Consider the following 18,554-nt stretch of genomic DNA (forward strand, 5'->3'; position numbering starts at 1 on the left):
TAAATCCATTTGCCTGGCTACCCAAACTCCTTGCTCCGGCCAAACGCTATGCCACACCACGGACGTTAGTTCCTTCTCTGCAATGAGCCTGGATCTGATTACCTACCCAACTATTTCTAGAATGGAAATCCATTCTACACCATCTGGTCCCAGAAACCGATGGGTTGGGCCAGAGCCAGGACACACATTGGCATAGCAAGGTTGAAAAAAAAATCGTAATTGTCTTTAATACTCTGATTGGTTAAAGATTATCCAATGGCTGATGATTTTGCTTTCTAGAACACCCCTCATTTTGAAGTCACCACAAAGGACTTCAATGATGGCAGTCTCAATCAGTGGCGGCGTGGGCGCTTTTGTTGTTGTTTGAACTGCATATTGCCCCGTTAAGGACATTAACTGGCAGAGGTTTAAGCAAAGTATAGTGTCATTGTTTTCAAGAAGGTGTACCCATGGCGAAAGGAGTGGCAGGAGGCAGACTAAGGGCAAGAGCAGGGCAGCCACCTGAGGACAATATTGTGTTGTCATCCTGATTTAGCCTTTCTTCCATCGCAATAGATGTGAGCTTGGACCAAGTTCAGTGAGACTTTTAGATCAAATAGAATCTCAGCGATTTGGAAGCGAGAAAAATAAGCATGGAAAGCTTTCTGGAGTTCTCAGATAGTTTATACCAAGATTATGTTATTTTCTAAATAATAATAATAATTGTTGGAATAAGGTTGTTTTTGTCTCTATTCCACTTGTGTAATAACAATGACCAACCACTCTACATTTGAACGTAACCTTGACGTTCAGTCAGAATTCAGTCTCACAATCACATTCAGTGGGTCTGTAACCAGGAATGACGTTGACAGCGTGTTGGGTGGGTTTCATGTGAAACAAAACCTGTGTGAGAGGTGAGTTCAAACAATCTTAAAACCCCATGCCACAATACAGTATGCTGTCCAGCTGTGCCAGCTAAATTCAGGGCGTGGGAGGGGCCATCCAGTGTTGCCTGAAGCATTGTCACATTACACTCGTGTAAATGGGGAGGTCCAGGACCAAACTGAAATTCCCCTAACTTCCCCACTCATTCTCCACTTAACCTCTAAATACACTGTAGAGAGGTAGCCTGGTAAAGCACGAAAGAAAAAGGCGCTTGGAAGCTGGAAAGGGGTGTAGTCTGGCGCAATCGGAGGACTCGATTCTTCAAGTGGTTATTTTGGCATAAGATCAGGTAAGCAGCGCAGCTGGAAACGCGCGATTTAAGGGGAATTGTATTTTAGCGCATCGGTAGGCTATTTATGAGAACTTCAGACAACGAAGTGAATTTTTGAAGGCAATCGTTCCAGTAGGCAATGTGAGTTATCTGAATTCGACATTATAAGCTGGTGACAAGTTTTCCCGTTATGTTCCCGGTGCCACCATGAATATGGGAGCCGTCAAGAGCGTAAAATAAAGACGGTGCCACAACATTGGAATCCGTAGGACTAGAGTACTTACTTCACTTGATTATCAACCAGAAACATATTTTCTGTTCCAAAGAGTAATATTACTGTCATAAGTCTAGCCTACCTGTATTGATAATTATCTAACAGATGGCAATTCATCTAATGGACATCACATCCCCCATTATTTCCTGTTTATTTTAACAGATTATTACAACAGGAGTGAATATCCTGACATAATGCATTTTGGAAATTGGCAAACATCCCCTTAGTGTTTCCCATAGACACGAGGACTGCTTGTGGGTGATGCAGGTCAGGTTACATTAATGGAGTCTGTTGGTCCCTTTTGACAGAAACACAGACAGATGTGGTCTAATATAATATAAATTATATACATATAGCTTATGATGCATTTTTAACATATTCACATCCAGCTAATAAAATCATGCTTGTTGCATTGCACTGTTTAACAGTAACCCGGTTGGGATACACTGTCCAAATTCAGTTGGAGACCTCAGCCCTGTTTATATAAGGCTCTGCCTATTAACATCACTCTCTGGTGTCCCTTTTCATCCAAGCACCTCTATCAAGTTATTTTTCAAGGCAAGGCATGCTCAAAGTCATCATTAGAACCAGCAGGGCCGGTTCCAGGCATAAGTGACTTAAGTGGACGCTTATGGCCCCCCGGCTGCTAGGGGGCCCCTGGCCAAAATAATATCAATAAATATAGAATGAAATTTGCTTGTGCATCAGCAGTTTTTCTCTTGTTATGTCAGTCAATGAATTAATTAGCCATGTCAGGTAACAGTTTTTAGATTGGTAGTTAGTCTAGCCAGATATCTAAACTTGTGGTAATCATGGCCGAATAACGACCGGGCATGTAGGGCACGTGCCCAAGGGCCCTGACCTCCAGAGGGATCACATTGATTTTGTTAGTCATTCCCACTCAGATATCATATTAACATGGCATAAGTCATTACAAAAGGGGTGTCCACATTGCAAATTTGGTAGGAGCAGGAACAGGCCGGACCGGGCTGGCGACGCGCACCACTGGCTTGGTGCGGGGAGCAGGAACGGGCCGGACCGGGCTGACGACGCGCACCACTGGCTTGGTGCGGGGAACAGGAACAGGCCGGACCGGGCTGACGACGCGCACCATTGGCTTGGTGCGGGGAGCAGGAACAGGCCGGACCGGGCTGGCGACGCGCACCACTGGCTTGGTGCGAGGGGCAGGAACAGGCCGGACCGGGCTGACGACGCGCACCACAGGCTTGGTGCGAGGGACAGGAACAGGCCGGACCGGGCTGGTGACGCGCACCACAGGCTTGGTGCGAGGGACAGGAACAGGCCGGACCGGGCTGGCGACGCGCACCACTGGCTTGGTGCGGGAGCAGGAACAGGCCGGACCGGGCTGGCGACGCGCACCACTGGCTTGGTGCGGGGAGCAGGAATGGGCCGGACCGGGCTGACGACGCGCACCACTGGCTTGGTGCGGGAGCAGGAATGGGCCGGACCGGGCTGGCGACGCGCACCACTGGCTTGGTGCGGAGAACAGGAACAGGCCGGACTGGGCTGACGACGCGCACCATTGGCTTGGTGCGGGGAGCAGGAACAGGCCGGACCGGGCTGGCGACGCGCACCACTGGCTTGGTGCGAGGGGCAGGAACAGGCCGGACCGGGCTGACGACGCGCACCACAGGCTTGGTGCGAGGGACAGGAACAGGCCGGACCGGGCTGGCGACGTGCACCACAGGCTTGGTGCGGGGAGCAGGAACAGGCCGGACCGGGCTGGCGACGCGCACCACAGGCTTGGTGCGGGGAGCAGGAACAGGCCGGACCGGGCTGGCGACGCGCACCACAGGCTTGATGCGAGGACAGGAACAGGCCGGACCGGGCTGGCGACGCGCACCACAGGCTTGGTGCGGGGAGCAGGAACTGGCCGGACCGGGCTGGCGACGCGCACCACAGGCTTGGTGCGGGGAGCAGGAACAGGCCGGACCGGGCTGGCGACGCGCACCACAGGCTTGGTGCGGGGAGCAGGAACAGGCCGGACCGGGCTGTGGAGACGGACTGGAGGTCTGGAGCGGAGAGCTGACACAACCCATCCTGGCTGAATGCCTATTTCCACACAATCTGTGTGAGGCATCAGCACAGGACGTACAGGGCTGTGCACTCGTACTGGCACTACAGCACGTGGCACTGGCGCAGGATATCCGGGACCGAGGAGGGGTACTGGAGGCCACGAGCGTTGAGCCGGCACACTCCGTCCTGGCTGCATGCCCACCTTAGCACGACACGTGCGTGGTGCTAGCACAGGACGTACAGGACTGTGCCGGAACACTCGCGGCACAGTACGTGGCACCGCATAACACGGAACCTGCCCAGTCTCACGCTGCCTAGCCTGAGTACGGGGAGTTGGCTCTGCTCTACCTCTAGGCTCCGCCAACCACCCTTCCAGCCCCCCAAACCTGGTGGCCTCCTCTCCTAGTCCGCCGATTCGCCCTGTAGCTGCCTCCAGCAGCCCCGTCGTCCACGCCGTGTGCCCCCCCAAAAAAATTATTGGGGTTGCCTCTCGCGTGTCCGTCGTCGGCACGGTTGGCGCCGTTTCTCCTCTCCTGCCTGGGAATTTACTTTTGCCCATGGCCCTCTGCCCGTGAATATGTCCTCCCAAGACCACCATTCGCCCACCTGGGACATCGCCAACTTCTCCTCCTGGGCACGCTGCTTGGTCCTCTGGTGGTGGGATCTTCTGTCACGATCGTCGACAGATGAAGCGGACCAAGGCGCAGCGTGATAAGCGTACATTCTTTATTTGTGTACACACACGAACCAAAACAATAAACCAAACGATACGTGAAGTCCTAGGTTATACACAAAACCTTACGGAACAAGATCCCACAAAACTAACATGCCAAAAGGCTGCCTAAGTATGGTCCCCAATCAGAGACAACGAGCTACAGCTGTCTCTGATTGGGAACCACCCTGGCCAACATAGATATAAACGATCTAGAACGAAAAACATAGAAAACTAAACAATGAAAATCCACACCCTGGCTCAACATTTAAGAGTCCCCAGAGCCAGGGCGTGACAGTAGCGCCTTGTGGTTGGATGCCGAGCAGTTGCCATACCAAGTGTTGATGCAACCAGTCAGGATGTTCTCGATTTTGCAGCTGTAGAACTCAGGATCTGAGGACCCATGCCAAATATTTTCAGCCTCCTGAGGGGGAATAGGCATTGTCGTGCCCTCTTCACGACTGTCTTGGTGTGTTTGGACCATGATAGGTCCTTAGTGATGTGGACATCAAAGAACTTGAAGCTCTCGACCCACTCCACTTCAGCCCTGTCGATGTAAATGGGTGGGTACTCGTGGATACTATTTTATGTCCAGTATGAAGGAAGTTAGAGGTTGTTTCATGAGCCAATGCTAACTAATGTTAGCACAATGACTCGAAGTCTCTGGGTATCTACTAGCGTCTGCTAAATGGCATATTATTGTGCTAACACTAGTTAGCAATTGCTCCAGCGCTAGTTAGCAACTTCTTTTAAACTGCACACAGAGACAGAAAAATGGTATTCATGAGTTCATCTGACTCTGTGGGAGTAGATACAGTAAAGGGCCTCATTCTCAAAATACCAAAGTATCCCTTTAAATAGTCACCACTAGCCGGCCTCCGCCCAGTTCCCTGCCCTGAACTTTAGTCACTGTTACTAGCCGGCTACCACCCGGTACTCAACCCTGCACCTTAAAGACTGCTACCGTATGTACATAGTCATTGGACACTGGTCACTTTAATAATGTTTGCATACTTTTTTACCCACTTCATATTTATATACTATATTCTAGTCAAGGCTCATCCTATATAACTACTGCTGTCACACCTTTTCTATTCATATACTGTCCATAATGTCTATACACACCATCATATACACTCAGTGGCCAGTTTATTAGGTTCACAAAAAGGGTTCGCTCCTACAGACAGTGAGTCACGTGGCCGTGGCTTGCTATATAAAGGCAGACAGGCATCGAGGCATTCAGTTACTGTTCGATTTAATGTTAGAATGGGCAAAACGAGTGACCTAAGCGACTTTGAGCGTGGTATGATCGTCGGTGCCAGGCGCACCGGTTACAGTATCTCAGAAACGGCCGGCCTCCTGGGCTTTTCACGCACGACAGTGTCTAGGGTTTACCGAGAATGGTGCGACAAACCAAAAACATCCAGTCAGCGGCAGTCCTGTGGGCGAAAACAGTTAGTTGATGAGAGGTTGAAGGAGAATGACAAGACTCGTGCAAGCTAACCAGTGTTCCACAAACAGGCAAATAACAGTGCAGTACAACAGTGATGTGCAGAACGGCAATTCGGAACACACAACCCGTCGGTCCTTGTCACGGATGGACTATTGCAGCAGACGACAACACCGGGTTCCACTCCTATCAGCTAAAAACAAGAAGTAGTGGCTCCAGTGTACAAGCGATCACCAACACTGGACAATTGAGGAGTGGAAAAACATTGCCTCGTCCAACAAATCCAGGTTCCTGTTGCATCATGCTGATGGCAGTGTCAATATTTGGTGTAAGCAGCATGAGTCCATGGCCCCATCCTGCCTGGTATCAGCAGTACAGGCTGGTGGCGGTGGTGTAATGGTGTGGGGAATGTTGTCCTGGCACACGTTAGGATCCTTGATACCAATTGAGCAATGTTTCCATGCGCCGAAGAATTCAGGCTGTTCTGGAGGCTAAGGGGGGTCCGACCCAGTACTACAGTAGATGGGTGTACTTAATAAACTGGCTACTGAGTGTACGTGTGCATTTATATTCCGGACTCCTTCTAATATTTATATATTTCCTAATTCCTTTCTTTAACATTTTTGGATTTGTGTGTATTGTTTTGTATTGTGTGGTACTACTGCACTATTGGAAAATAAGCATTTCGCTACACCTGCGATAACATTAGCAAAATATGGTTACGTGACCAATAACATTTTATTTGACTTGATTTGATAACAACATGGCCATAAGCCATAATGTCTCCATGGCCAAATTTCTTAGACTAAATAACCTGAATCTGAAGACCATGAGAAATAAGTCCAAATAGTTCCATCAGACATCTGCTCTGGTGAACACACAGGTCTTAACATTGCAGTCAATAACATGAACATGGTTTAAATTCAACCTCTTCAAACAAGCAACGTTAATGAAGATAGTGAGAAATGTATTACAGGCTACTAGTTCTAGAAAATGTATACCAGATGTGAAATCTCTCATTACTACTCCTAATAGTGCAAGTGAGGAGATGGACATTACAACACAATGTTTTTTGGGGGGCAAATAAGTCACAGATACAATTATGTTAAATAGGCTGATTAGAGATGCTCAAACAACAAAGGACATCAAAGGATAATCCCAGGCAATCAAGCTTGATCTTTCATAGTTATCTGTTTTTGAATTCGTTTTTCTTGTGGATTAACTCTGCATTATGGAAACATGACAGTCAACTAAACTGTAGGCAGCCATGTTTTTTCTGAGACATAACTGAGATAACTGAGTGACAGCAAATATGATAAATTCCATAAACACTGGGCTTCATGTGGCTCAATTCTTACCCCAGCCATGATGTCGTTTATTTACTTTCTTCTGTTTGGCTTACACAAAAGCCCCCTGCACTGAAAGTAATAAGAACAAACTCATAGATTGTTCGAATCTTTCCATTGCAAATGCAGACAGATCTATCTACGCTGTATGCGTGGGCTGAGTGCAAGGAAATCAATAGGATAATATTTTAGTAGAATAGTGTGTTGGGTTGTTTGAATGTAGGCTGCTTCCCTTGAGTACAGTAGGAGTGTATTCCTGACCTGCAGTGAGTAAGCCAATGTGGGTGTGGCAATGTGGGAGCTGTCACTGAGCATGAACAATGTGCAGAAGCAACAAGCTAATAAAGAATGTCCCTTTCTCCCTTTTTATCTAGATGACCCACAACTGGTCCAGATGTATGTTTATAAACATAAGCTCTCTATAACTGAGGGCAGGTCAGCATTGTGTAAGAAACAACATTTTAAAAAGAGGAACACCAAATCTTGTTGTGGCAGCATGTTTTGCTTGTGTTTCCTGTCTCAGGAAAGTCCTTCCCTTCCTAGTTTCTACTGAAAAGTGCCTGACCCATGTTGGAAAGTCCTGCTGATTTATCTAGGAAACCCTGCATGACATTAATGTATTTCTGATGTACTTCCCCTGTGTCCATGACTGTGTTCATGACTGATGTGGTGGAATTCACCAAGACCAAAACATTCTGGGTCTTTCCAAGAAATGAATACCTTTTGCGTTTCTTTGATATTTTAAGTAGATATTGTGCAAAAATATTGCATTTTAAAAGCCTGTTACAGTGCCTTGCAAAAGTATTCATCCCCATTGGCGTTTTTCCTATTTTGTTGCATTACAACCTCTAATTTAAATGCATTTTTATTTGGATTTCATGTAATGGACATACACAAAATAGTCCAAATTGGTGAAGTGAAAATAAAAAATAAAAAAAGTTTAAAACAATTATACAAAATAAATAACGGAAAAGTGGTGCGTGCATATGTATTCACCCCCTTTGCTATGAAGCCCCTAAATAAGATCTGGTGCAACCAATCACCTTCAGAAGTCACATAATTAGTTAAATAAAGTCCACCTGTGTGCAATCTAAGTGTCACATGATCTGTCACATGATCTCAGTATATATATACACCTGTTCTGAAAGGCCCCAGAGTCTGCAACACCATTAAGCAAGGGGCAACACCAAGCAAGCGACACCATGAAGACCAAGGAGCTCTCCAAACAGGTCAGGGACAAAGTTGTGAAGTTAAATGAAAAAAATAACTTGTTTAAAATAATTCGAAAAAATAAATACCGGAAAAGTGGTGCATGCATATGTATTCACCCCCTTTGCTATGAAGCCCCTAAATAAGATCTGGTGCAACCAATTACCTTCAGAAGTCACATAATTAGTTAAATATAGTCCACCTGTGTGCAATCTAAATGTCACATGATCTGTCACATGATCTCAGTATATATACACCTGCAAGCGACACCATGAAGACCAAGGAGCTCTCCAAACAGGTCATGAACAAAGTTGTGGAGAAGTACAGATCAGGGTTGGGTTATAAAAAAAATATCAGAAACTTTTAACATCCCACGGAGCACCATTGAATCCATTATTAAAAAATGGAAAGAATATGGTACCACAACAAACCTGCCAAGAGAGGGCCGCCCAACAAAACTCACGGACCAGGCAAGGAGGGCATTAATCAGAGAGGCAACAGACACCAAAGATAACCCTGAAGGAGCTGCAAAGCTCCACAGCGGCGATTGGAGTATCTGTCCATAGGACCACTTTAAGCCGTACACGCCACAGAGATGGGATTTACGGAAGAGTGGCCAGAAAAAAGCCATTGCTTAAAGAACAAAATAAGCAAACACATTTGGTGTTCGCCAAAAGGCATGTGGGAGACTCCCCAAACATATGGAAGAAGGTACTCTGGTCAGATGAGACTAAAATTGAGCTTTTTGGCCATCAAGGAAAACGCTATGTCTGGCGCAAACCCAACACCTCTCATCACCATGGGAACACCATCCCCACAATGAAGCATGGTGGTGGCAGCATCATGCTGTGGTGATGATTTTCATTGGCAGGAACTAGGAAACTGGACAGAATTGAAGGAATGATGGATGGCGCTAAATACAGGGAAATTCTTGAGGGAAACCTGTTTCAGTCTTCCAGAGATTTGAGACCGGGAAGGAGGTTCACCTTCCAGCAGGACAATGACCCTAAGCATACTGCTAAAGCAACACTCGAGTGGTTTAAGAGGAAACATTTAAATGTCTTGGAATGGCCTAGTCAAAGCCCAGACCTCAATCCAATTGAGAATCTGTGGTATGACTTAAAGATTGCTGTACACCAGCGGAACCCATCCAACTTGAAGGAGCTGGAGCAGTTTTGCCTTGAAGAATGGGCAAAAATCCCAGTGGCTAGATGTGCCAAGCTTATAGAGATGTACCCCAAGAGACTTGCAGCTGTAATTGCTGCAAAAGGTGGCTCTACAAAGTATTTCCTTTGGAGGGGTGAATAGCTATGCACGCTCAAGTTTTCAGTTTTATTGTCTTATTTCTTGTTTGTTTCACAATAAAACATATTTTGCATCTTCAAAGTGGTAGGCATGTTGTGTAAACCAAATGATACAAGCCCCCCAAAAAATCTATTTTAATTCTAGGTTGTATGGTAACAAAATAGGAAAAATGCCAAAGGGGGTGAATACTTTCGCAAGCCACTGTATACTCAAGCATCTGAACACCTTACAAGGATCTACAATCTATTCAACTGTACAAAGTGATGTACAGTAGGGTCCATGGTAAATAGAAGGGTCGTTCCACCAATTCTGTGCCTTTTGAGTAGTGTAACTTGGTGAATTGTTTTATTTTATTTCACCAAATGTTACCATTCTGTCATAAAGAGCACATGTTCAATAGAAAACATGTTTTCCCATCTCAGTAAGTGCCTATTAAGTGCCAAATAAAGTAACAAGGTTGACGACTTCATCTTAAATCATCCACAAATCCCCTTGTGACAGGGAGAATCAAAGTATGTATTATTATTTTATTTTATTTTTATGGTGCTGCAGTGGATAGTGGCCATTTTACGGGCTCCTGACCAATTCTGCTATTTCGTTTTTTTATGCTAATCTTCACTTTTTTTGTACATAATGTCTCCTCCATCACTTCCTATGACCCAAAATGGCTTCTGGACATCAGAACAGTGATCACTAACCTCGATTTGGATGAAGATTTCTACTTCAATGAGTCGGCAGCTCTGGACGTTATGCTTACTCTGGACCAAGCTCTAATCCCCGGAACTCGAAAGAGGAAGCGGCAGTGAAAAAGAGGCAGGCGAGGCGGCCTCCTAGCGGGATTATGTCAGCAAACAAATAGGCCGCCATTGCCCTATGTACTGTTGGCGAATGTGCAGTCACTGGAGAACAAACTGGATGAACTCAGTTCGAGACTATCCTATCAACGGGACCTAAAGAACTGTACTATTATATGTTTCTCTGAGTCTTGGCTGAACAAGCACATGGATAATATATATCTCGCGGGTTTCTCCATGCATCGTCTAGACCAGACGGCAGCCTCGGGTAGGTAAGCTTAATGGGGAGGGGTGGGCCCTTTAATAAGGTGGATGAACATAGTGCCCTCGTTTGGGTGTAGGGTCTGATCAGACCATACGTACATATCCAAACCAGAAGCCATGAATAACAGGCAACATCCGCACTGAGCTAAAGGCTAGAGCTTCCACTTTCAAGCAGTGGGACACTAATCTGGATGCTTATAAGAAATCCTGCTACGACCTCCGATGAGCCATCAAACAGGCAAAGCGTCAATACAGGGCTAAGATCGAATGCTACTACGCCAGCTTTTACGCTTGTTGGATATGGCAGGGCTTGCAAACTATCACGGATTACAAAGGAAAACCCAGCTGCGAGCTGCCCAGTGACACAAGCCAACCAGACAATAATAATAATAATAAAATAATAATAATATGCCATTTAGCCAGCTAGATACATTCTATGCTCGCTTCGAGGCAAGCAACAATGAACCATGCATGAGAGCACCAGCTGTTCCGGACGACTGTGTGATCTCGCTCTCTGTAGCCAATGTAAGTAAGACCTTTAAACAGGTTAACGTTTACAGCGGGGCCAGATGGATTCCCAGGACACATACTCAAAGCATGTGCTGATGTCTTCACTGACATTTTCAAACCGTCCCTGACCCAGTCTGTAATACCTACATGTTTCAAGCAGACTACCATAGTCCATGTGCCCAAGAAAGCCAAGGTAACATGTCTAAATGATTATCGCCTAGTAGCACTCACATCTGTAGCCATGAAATGCTTTGAAAATCTGATCATGGCTCACATCAACCCATCATCCCAGACACCCTGGACCCACTCCAATTTGCATACCGCCCCAACAGATCCATAGATGACATAATCTCTAATGCACTCCACACTGCCCTCTCCCACCTGGATAAAGGGAACAACTATGTGAGAATGTTGTTCATTGACTACAGCTCAGCGTTCAACACCATAGTGCCCTCCAAACTCATCACTAAGCTAAGGACCCTGGGACTGAACACCTCCCTCTGCAACTGGATACTGGACTTCCTGACGGGCCGCCCCCAGGTGGTCAGGCTAGGCAACAACACATCCGCCACACTGACCCTCAACACAGGGGCCCCTCAGGGGTGTGCTTAGTCCCCTCCTGTATTCTCTGTTCACCCACGACTGCGTGGCTGTGCACGACTCCAACACCATCATTAAGTTTGCTGACGACACGATGGTGGTAGGCCTGATCACCGACAAGGATGAGAAAGCCTTTAGGGAGGATGTCCTCCATTCAGATGTATATAATTTTCCATGTGGTCTATATTAAAGGGCCCACCCCTGCCCATTAAGCTTACCTACCCGAGGCTGCCGTCTGGTCTAGATGATGCATGGAGAAAACGGCGAGATATATATTATCCATGTCCTTGTTCAGCCAAGACTCAGAGAAACATATAATAGTACAGTTCTTTAGGTCCCGTTGATAGGATAGTCTCGAATGGAGTTCATCCAGTTTGTTCTCCAGTGACTGCACATTCGCCAACAGTACATAGGGCAATGGTGGCCTATTTGTTTGCCGACCTAATCCCGTTAGGAGGCCGCCTCGCCTGCCTATTTTTCACTGCCGCTTCCTCTTTCGAGTTCCGGGGATTAGAGCTTGGTCCAGAGTAAGCATAACGTCCAGAGCTGCCGACTCATTGAAGGATAAATCTTCATCGAGGTTAGTGATCACTGTTCTGATGTCCAGAAGCCATTTGGGGTCATAGGAAGTGATGGAGGAGACATTATGTACAAAAAAAGTGAAGATTAGCATAAAAAAACGAAATAGCAGAATTGGTCAGGAGCCCGTAAAATGGCCACTATCCACTGCAGCACCATAAAAATAAAATAAAATAAAATAATAATACATACTTTGATTCTCCCTGTCACAAGGGGATTTGTGGATGATTTAAGATGAAGTTGTCAACCTTGTTACTTTATTTGGCACTTAATAGGCACTTACTGAGATGGGAAAACATGTTTTCTATTGAACATGTGCTCTTTATGACAGAATGGTAACATTTGGTGAAATAAAATAAAATAATTCACCAAGTTACACTACTCAAAAGGCACAGAATTGGTGGAACGACCCTTCTATTTACCATGGACCCTACTGTACATCACTTTGTACAGTTGAATAGATTGTAGATCCTTGTAAGGTGTTCAAATGCTTGAGTATACAGTGGCTTGTGAAAGTATTCACCCCCCTTGGCATTTTTCCTATTTTGTTGCCTTACAACCTGGAATTAAAATGGATTTTGGGGGGGGTTTGTATCATTTGGTTTACACAATATGCCTACAACTTTGAAGATGCAAAATATGTTTTATTGTGAAACAAACAAGAAATAAGACAAAAAAACAGAAAACTTGAGCGTGCATAGCTATTCACCCCCCCCAAAGGAAATACTTGGAAGAGCCACCTTTTGCAGCAATTACAGCTGCAAGTCTCTTGGGGTACATCTCTATATCCTTGGCACATCTAGCCACTGGGATTTTTGCCCATTCTTCAAGGCAAAACTGCTCCAGCTCCTTCAAGTTGGATGGGTTCCGCTGGTGTGCAGCAATCTTTAAGTCATACCACAGATTCTCAATTGGATTGAGGTCTGGGCTTTGACTAGGCCATTCCAAGACATTTAAATGTTTCCCCTTAAACCACCCGAGTGTTGCTTTAGCAGTATGTTTAGGGTCATTGTCCTGCTGGAAGGTGAACCTCCTTCCCAGTCTCAAATCTCTGGAAGACTGAAACAGGTTTCCCTCAAGAATTTCCCTGTATTTAGCGCCATCCATCATTCCTTCAATTCTGACCAGTTTCCCAGTCCCTGCCAATGGAAAACATCCCCACAGCATGATGCTGCCACCACCATGCTTCACTGTGGGGATGGTGTTCTCGGGGTGATGAGAGGTGTTGGGTTTGCGCCAGACATAGCGTTTTCCTTGATGGCCAAAAAGCTCAATTTTAGTCTCATCTGACCAGAGTACCTTCTTCCATATGTTTGGAGAGTCTCCCACATGCCTTTTGGCAAACACCAAATGTGTTTGCTTATTTAGTTCTTTAAGCAATGGCTTTTTTCTGGCCACTCTTCCGTAAAGCCCAGCTCTGTGGAGTGTACGGCTTAAAGTGGTCCTATGGACAGATACTCCAATCTCCGCTGTGGAGCTTTGCAGCTCCTTCAGAGTTATCTTTGGTCTCTTTGTTGAGTCTTTGATGAATGCCCTCCTTGCCTGGTCCGTGAGTTTTGGTGGGCGGCCCTCTCTTGGCAGGTTTGTTGTGGTACCATATTCTTTCCATTTTTTTATAATGGATTCAATGGTGCTCCGTGGGATGTTAAAAGTTTCTGATATTTTTTTTATAACCCAACCCTGATCTGTACTTCTCCGCAACTGTTCCTGACCTGTTTGGAGAGCTCCTTGGTCTTCATGGTGTCGCTTGCAGGTGTATATATACTGAGATCATGTGACAGATCATGTGACATTTAGATTGCACACAGGTGGACTATATTTAACTAATTATGTGACTTCTGAAGGTAATTGGTTGCACCAGATCGTATTTAGGGGCTTCATAGCAAAGGGGGTGAATACATATGCATGCACCACTTTTCCGGTATTTATTTTTTCGAATTATTTTAAACAAGTTATTTTTTTCATTTAACTTCACAAATTTGGACTATTTTGTGTATGTCCATTACATGAAATAAAAATAAAATTTCATTTAAATTACAGGTTGTAATGCAACAAAATAGAAAAAACGCCAAGGGGGATGAATACTTTTGCAAGGCAGCCAGTGAAGAAGGAGACATTCCACCCTATCACGTTTCAGGAGAAGACCCAGATGCAGACAGTGTCGAAGTAACAAAACGTTTATTACAAAAACAGGGGGCAGACAAATGACAGGTCAAGGGCAGGCAGAGGTCAGTAATCCAGATCAGAGTCCTAAAGGTACAGAACAGCAGGCAGTCTCATGGCAGGCAGAATGGTCAAAACCAGGAACACAGGAACTTGAGCCAGGGGAAAACCGCTGGTAGGCTTGACAAAACAAAACAAACTGGCAACAGACAAACAGAGAACACAGGTATAAATACACTGGGGATAACGGGGAAGATGGGCGATACCTGGAGGGGGGTGGAACAGATCATTCTGTAGCTAATGAACAGAGCTCTTTGACGGAGGATGCATAGGCCTGTTGTGAAAGGGCATTGTTTGCCTGGTTGCAACGGTAACACTGTCACACTGGCATCCCAAGTCAGAGAGAATCAGCCCCCGCCACAAACGTGTCTGGAACAGAACAGCTCCTGCCTGTTGAATTATAGGGAACTTGAGAACTGAATGGAAATCCAATTTGTAGGAGTTTACAGTTTCTTGCATTTTAGAGTTAACTTGAGTTCCATGTAAATTCCCACTGTGGTGGAATCTTATCATCAGTACCCAGTGTTTTTACCCTTTTGTTATTCTGTGTAGTGTGTTTAATGAGAACCTTTTATGTTAAACTCAACACAGAAACATAATTGAAATTCCTTAGCTAGGCCATGTGTTGCAGAGCTGCGTGCAGAGCTGCAATTTTGTTGTTTATATTTATCCTCTCCAACACCATCTGTTTAGGTTAGTCTTGCCAAGTGTGATATAATGAAAGGCTTTTTGGGAGGAGAATTTTACCCATACTTTTGTTAATTCGATTGCTGGATCAGCACATGTCACACTTTGCAACTACAGATTAAGTGTTTATAGATTTCTGGGATTTTCACCCTTTTTCAGACTCAATCCCTACCCTGTTGTTTCTGAGTCAGTGTAGGTGCTTGCATACACCGATTTCCAGTGGTGGCTGGTGGCACTTTAAATGGGGAGGACAGGCTCATAGTAATGGCTGGAACGGAATATATTGAATGGTCTCAAACACATCAAACACCTGGTTCCATTCACTCCATTCCATTCATTATTATGAGCCGTCCTCCCCTTACCAGCCTCCTCTGATGGTTACACATTGCAAGGGATGTTGTCCGTATGTGGGGGTGGGGCAGGTTACTGTGAGGGAGCAGTGTTCTGGGGCTATCCCAGAAAAGGTCACTTGTGTGATCAAAATGTGTGTATTTGTGGTCAAGTGGATGCCACTTATGGTCAAAGATCAGATGAACTTATTAATATCCTGGGTGTTATTTTCTCTTCACAGTGATACTTTTCTTTTGCAGCATATTACTCAAAACCTTGTTTACGGATGTAAATGAAAATAAAGTATATACACAGAATAATATCTCCGATAAATATGCACTGTGTCATGCCTGTCTTTGTGTTTGCTGTTGATTAGCTGACAGCGAGTCACGTCCCTTTCACTGCAGGATTAAGTTTGGATGTTTGGCAGGACTAATGACGACAGGACTGCTGACATATCTTTCACTTGTCCCACAATGTGCAGAGCTGTCATTTCCTATGAATGTGCTATGTTGTGATAAAGGCCTGCATCCTTTAGACAGGAAAGCCCTGAAACAATTGTAATGTGGACTAGTTGTCCTGCATATTTATGCAAAAGTCCATCTGCAGGTCAAATAGTTTATGGCTTGTTTGCACAAAACCATGCCAATAACAGTTTGACCATCAATGGCAAAATATGATTAACTTTCCACCCTTTTCAGCACTTTATAGTAAGCAGGTTTATGTTTACATTGGACTCTATCAAACAACACTGCAGTCCAGCAAACCAACAGTCACTATGACGCTGAACTGAACCTCTTGCCCTGAACCTCTTGCCCTCTTAATTAATTAAACTACCTTCACTTCCCTCCACAGACCCTCTCCATCACCATGTCAGTGAAGTCGGATGGGAAGAGGAAGTGGGCGGCGGTGAGGGGCCATCTGGGCTCCTCCCAGGACTCAGACACCCAGCTGGAGGCCAACCTGGAGAGTGCCGACCCAGAGCTGTGCATATGCATGCTCCAGGTGCCCAGTGTGGTCAACTACTCTGGGCTGAAGCGTCGTCTGGAGGGCAGCGAGGAGTCCTGGATGGTCCAGTTCCTGGAGCTGAGTGGGCTGGACCTGCTTCTGGAGGCCCTGGACAGGCTATCTGGGAGGGGCTGCTCCCGCATCACAGATGCCCTGCTGCAGCTCACCTGTGTCAGCTGTGTCCGGGCCATCATGAACTCCTCGGCTGGGATCCACTTTATCATGGAGAATGAGGGCTACATCCGCAAACTCTCCCAAGGTTCAACAGCACCTAGGAATTAGTTCCACTAATGATTGATTGATTTTATTTCCGTGTCAGACACCAATTGGTGCCCAGCCCGTATGGGCTTATAAGACAGGATATCAAGTATGTGTGCACAAAAAAAATGTACATATATTAAAAATACTGTATATATACAGTACCAGTCAAAAGTTTGGACACACCTACTCTTTCAAGGGTTTTTCTTAATTTTACAATTTTCCACATTGTAGAATAATAGTGAAGACATCAAAACTATGAAATAACACATATGGAATCATGTAGTAACCAAACAAGTGTTAAACAAATCAAAATATATTTTATATTTGAGATTCTTCAAATAGCCACCCTTTGCCTTGATGACAGCTTTGCACACTCTTGGCATTCTCTCAACCAGCTTCACCTGGAATGCTTTTCCAACAGTCTTGAAGGAGTTCCCACATATGCTGAGCACTTGTTGGCTGCTTTTCCTTCACTCTGCGGTCTGACTCATCCCAAAACCATCTCAATTGGATTGAGGTCGGGGGATTGGGGAGGCCAGGTCATCTGATGCAGCACTCCATCACTCCCCTTCTTGGTCAAATAGCCCTTACACAGCCTGGAGGTGTGTTGGGTCATTGTCCTGTTGAAAAACAAATGATAGTCCCACTAAGCCCAAACCAGATGGGATGGCGTATCGCTGCAGAATGCTGTGGTAGCCATGCAGGTTAAGTGTGCCTTGAATTCTAAATAAATCACAGACAGTATCACCAGCAAAGCACCCCCACACCATAACACCTCCTGCTCCATGCTTTACGGTGGGAACTACACATGCAGAGATCATCCGTTCACCCACACCGCGTCTCACAAAGACACAGCGGTTGGAACCAAAAATCTCCAATTTGGACTCCAGACCAAAGGACAAATGTCCACCGGTCTAATGTCCATTGCTCGTGTTTCTTGGCCCAAGCAGGTCTCTTCTTATTATTGGTGTCCATAGTAGTGGTTTTTTTGCAGCAATTCGACCATTAAGACCTGATTCACACAGTCCCCTCTGAACAGTTGGTGTTGAGATGTGTCTGTGACTTGAACTCTGTGAAGGATTTATTTGGGCTGCAATTTCTGAGGCTGGTAACTCTAATGAATTTATCCTCTGCAGCAGAGGTAAATCTGGGACTTCCATTCCTGTGGCGGTCCTCATGAGAGCCCGTTTAATCATAGCTCTTGAAGGTTTTTGCGACTGCACTTGAAGAAATGTTCAAAGTTCTTGAAATGTTCCGTATTGACTGACCTTCATGTCTTAAAGAAATGATGGACTGTCGTTTCTCTTTGATTATTTGAGCTGTTCTTGCCATAATATGGACTTGGTCTTTTACCAAATAGGGCTATCTTCTGTATACCACCCCTACCTTGTCACAACACAAGTGATTGGCTCAAACGCATTAAGAAGGAAAGAAATTCCTTAAATTAACTTTTAAGAAGGCACACCTGTTAATTGAAATGCATTCCAGGTGACTACCTCATGAAGCTGGTTGAGAGAATGCCAAGAGTGTGCAAAGCTGTCATCAAGGCAAAGGGTGGCTATTTGAAGAATCTCAAATATTAAATATATTTTTATTTGTTTAACACGTTTTTGGTTACTACATGATTATATATGTGTTATTCGATAGCTTTGATGTCTTCACTATTATTTTACAATGTAGAAAATAGTAAAAATAAAGAAAAACCCTTGAATGAGTAGGTGTGTCCAAACTTTGGACTGGGACTGTATATATATATATATAGATTTTTTG

At 45.2% G+C, this 18,554-nt stretch overlaps 1 protein-coding gene across 3 annotated transcripts in view; it reads left to right on the forward strand.

Moving 5' to 3' along the window:
* Window positions 1–1,048: 1,048 nt before the first annotated feature.
* Window positions 1,049–18,554, forward strand: part of LOC121539235 (inverted formin-2) — a 32,218-nt gene continuing 14,712 nt past the window's right edge. Inside the window, exons 1-2 of one of the 3 annotated variants that reach the window (XM_041847581.2) lie at window positions 1,049–1,213; window positions 16,371–16,782. In XM_041847581.2, coding sequence (XP_041703515.2) covers window positions 16,386–16,782 — 397 coding nt within the window. In that variant the 5' untranslated portion in view covers window positions 1,049–1,213; window positions 16,371–16,385. The remainder of the gene's footprint in view (window positions 1,214–16,370; window positions 16,783–18,554) is intronic. The other 2 variants (XM_041847580.2, XM_045207498.1) reach the window with 2 other exon arrangements.

The sequence above is a fragment of the Coregonus clupeaformis genome, chromosome 25, assembly GCF_020615455.1.
Source record: "Coregonus clupeaformis isolate EN_2021a chromosome 25, ASM2061545v1, whole genome shotgun sequence".
In the NCBI taxonomy this organism is placed as follows: domain Eukaryota; kingdom Metazoa; phylum Chordata; class Actinopteri; order Salmoniformes; family Salmonidae; genus Coregonus; species Coregonus clupeaformis.